At 37.5% G+C, this 3,635-nt stretch overlaps 1 protein-coding gene across 1 annotated transcript; it reads right to left on the reverse strand.

Moving 5' to 3' along the window:
- Positions 1–1,204: 1,204 nt before the first annotated feature.
- Positions 1,205–2,149, reverse strand: LOC116865345 (olfactory receptor 52M1-like). The gene has a single exon (XM_032853616.1). It carries the CDS (start codon positions 2,147–2,149, stop codon positions 1,205–1,207), a length of 945 nt encoding a protein of 314 aa, XP_032709507.1.
- Between the last annotated feature and the right edge of the window lie 1,486 nt (positions 2,150–3,635).

Genomic DNA, 3,635 nt, shown 5'->3' on the forward strand with positions numbered 1-3,635 from the left:
CTCAAATTGCTCCAAATCTTAATTCTTTATTTCAAGGTAATCACAACAAATGTATATAGATTTCCAAAACAGAAAAATTTGTATTCTACTTATAGTTACATTATGTACTGAGCATTGGTGAATGCAGAGATTGTCAGTCTTTGGGTTTAGCTGTGGATTTAAGTTCCTGGGATAAATAAGGAAGGAGTGAGAAAAAGTTTCACAGCAATCAGACATCCTTTTTCAGATGGCTGCCAGGAAAAAAATGTCTCATAGTTCTTAGATAATATTTATAAAAGATGAGAAACACATAGCAGGGAAACTAGTGAAAGCTGAGGAAAATGAACAAAAAAGGAAGCTAGTAGTAGGTATTGAGGCAATAAAAAGGGGAAATATTTTACTTTGTTAATAAGAGATTTCATATTTTTTGTCTTAATATTAGGTTTGTGGTCAACTAATCAATGAGGAAGATTCAATGCACATGGTAGCCTGGTAGTCTGGTAATTTTAACTACTAACTATTAAATTTGAAAGACATAAACTACACTTTAGGAGTCAGTAGAATCGAGGCTATTGCTTTATTTTATGGAGTACCCCTTGTTTCAATCAAAATTGCTCTAGAAACCATACAAGCTCTAATACCAATGTTGTCACCTTCATGCAAATCTGTGTTAAAGGATTTAATTTTAATATTTATGTTTTTGTTTTTCTTGACTGGGTGATCATTTCTTCTTAATTACATTTAAAATCTTTCTGTATTATTAGTCTACTCATGTACCTTGAGACTTCCATTGATACTACTAGACTAGAGATGCAACATTTCTTACCTGTTTTTAAAAATCACAACCATATATATATATATATGTCAATATTCCTTCAAACTAACTACTCTGTAAAATTCAACATATAGATCTCAGAGAACACTTCCTATCCCCCCCTCGCCAAGTTTCTCCATAGTTTTTTTTTCTCCTTCAACATACTGTTTATTCCCTATTGTAACTCTTCCTGAAAGATACATATTCAAAATGAGATGAACAAATTCATCACCAATATTTACTAAATGAAAAAGTTAAAATAATTTGTCAAGTTAGTATTCTCAGAAATTCTAGACACCTGGTAAAGAACAGCCTTTAGGTGGCAAATCTAATTCAGCTTGTAGGAGTAAGAACATCATATCTTGTATTTCTGTATAGCTTGAGACATTTGTTTTATTGATCCAACTAAAATCAGGAGACTTTGATCCTTAGTGCTCTAAGAACATGTTCCCGTATTTTCTTGGTCCTTACTCCATACACTATGGGGTTGAGGAAAGGGGGCACCAAAAGGTACATATTTGCAATAAAAATATGGATATGTGCAGGCACATTCTTCCCAAAATGGTGAGTGAAAATGGAAAAACCAGCTGTGGAATAGAACACAAGAATAACACAGACATGTGATCCACATGTGCCCAAAGCCTTAAAGCCAGCTTCTCGGGATGGCAGGCGGAATACAGAGCGGAGGATGAAGGCATAGGATACAACAGTGAGAATGCCATCACACGAGCCAATGATAGAAGCCACACTGAGGCTATAGCGTGTGGTGGTTCCTGTGTCCACACACGCCAGCTTCACCACAGCCATAAACTCACAGTAGGTATGGGCAATGATTCGTGTTCTGCAATAGGGCAGCTGTTTGAGCAGGATGGGATGTGGAGAAAAGAAGGCTATGCCCCGAATCACCACAATAACACCCATTATGGTGATGCGAGCATGAGTGAGAATGGCGGTATGGCGCAGTGGGTCACAAATGGCCACGTAACGGTCAAAGGCCATGGCCAGGAAAAAGCCCGATTCCATGGTAGTAAAGCTATGGATGAAGAACATTTGGGTCAGGCAGGCATCAAAGGCAATGTCATGGGCTCCGAGCCAGAAGAGACAGAGCATTCGGGGCAGGGTGGATGTGGAGAGGACCAGGTCGGTGATGGAGAGCATGCAGAGAAAGAGGAACATAGGCTCATGGAGGCTTCTCTCTGCCCTCACCACGGCCAGGATGGTCACATTCCCCACCACAGCCACCACATACATGTAGCAGAAGGGAATTCCAATCCAGACATGCAGGTGCTCTAGTCCTGGGATACCCATCAGCAGGAAGGTGACAGGAGAGGGACGAGAAGTGTTGAGAGGAGGCATGTTGCTTTTCCCTTTGCTTTTTGTCACTACTTCTGAAGAGGAAGCAGCACAACCAGATGCTGAAAATAGAGATTCAGTTCTAGAAGTCCCTTATGTTAAAAACAATTCAAGTAATAAAGTGTATTTAAATTCACTAGGACCAGAGTAATCAAATTTGTAACATCATATAAAATACTGCATTTGAAAATACAAAAAGATAATTCGTGTATCATTTCATATTATCACAGGGGCATATAAGTCGCCTTAACCATTCATTTCCATAAAAAGATTCCCTGTCTATTCAATTGTACTTAATTCAACAACAGTTCAGTAATTATGAATTAACTGAGTATGGGAATTAACTGAGTATGGGAAGAATGGGACATTAAGTTTAATGTCATGTTACTGTGTGACAAAACCATCCTCCAGGCACTGGTAGCAAAGAAATGCACAGATCAGATCTTTTGTGGAGGTTACACTCCATGAGGAAAACATCAGAATATGATAACTGATGAGTGGTATATGTGGGTAAGAGAATACCATATTGAAGTTGATGTCTGAATGGTTGAGCTCAACCCTTCAGAACCTGAGTATTATTACACACTCTGGGAATGAAGACAGCAAGAAAAACTGCTGTGAAACAGGAACAAACAGAAACAGACAAAAATGCCCATGTTTGGGGAACTAAGTCAAAAGAGAAAGTGGTAGGAGGGGGGCACAAATTCTCTACGTGAGTAGCTTCCTCATGTCTTCCCTTTTCCTCTGCCTGTTTAAAAAAAACAAAACAAAACACAAACATTAAGTGCATAAACAAGTGTCTTGAGAATATTCTAAAATTCTCTGTCTCATTTTCTTCTTTCAGAGCTTTCTGCAAAAGATCTAATTTTGCCTCGATTATATGTTTTGGATAACCTGACTTGGTATATTTTTGTTTATCACTCTCTGTCATTCTCCTTATCATTTATTACATACTATTGTGTTTATTTTTCTTTTCTCCTCCTTTCTATTGTTAAAACCTGTCTGAAAATTATATCTCTCACATTTTCATTATTTTATAAGTGTCAAATCCAGTGTCAAATATGGCAGGGCAGTTAATATTTAACTACTGATAAGTTGAAGAGTCCAAGAAAGAGTATTCTTCAGCTTCTCCAAGGTGAATAATGCAGTATATTACTCCTCAGAATGCAGAAGTACTTTCCAAAGCCATTTTGGGTTTTAACTTCTATGGGTTCCTTCCACAACAGTGATAAACAGAAACTATATTGGAGGATGCCAGAATTTGAAATTTTACTCTTTAATTTCTCAGTCAGTACTTATCTCTGGTGAATATAAATGAGCAAGTGGAAACCTTGTGAAACTTAGAGTTATTGAAGGGATTCTTGTTTTATGCAGAAGATTGCACAACCCACACTCTATATGATGTAGAGAGTAGAAATAAATGATCTCTTATCTCTTGATTTAAGAGGAAGATAGTTATAATCCAGGCAATCAAGCTTTCAGAGTTAGT

The sequence above is a fragment of the Lontra canadensis genome, unplaced genomic scaffold, assembly GCF_010015895.1.
Source record: "Lontra canadensis isolate GAN:19392208 unplaced genomic scaffold, GSC_riverotter_1.0 scaffold7, whole genome shotgun sequence".
Lineage (NCBI taxonomy): Eukaryota > Metazoa > Chordata > Mammalia > Carnivora > Mustelidae > Lontra > Lontra canadensis.

Excerpts from the sequence above, each read along its gene's own strand:
- LOC116865345 (XM_032853616.1), bottom strand. The coding sequence starts at position 2,149 with ATGCCTCCTCTCAACACTTCTCGTCCCTCTCCTGTCACCTTCCTGCTG.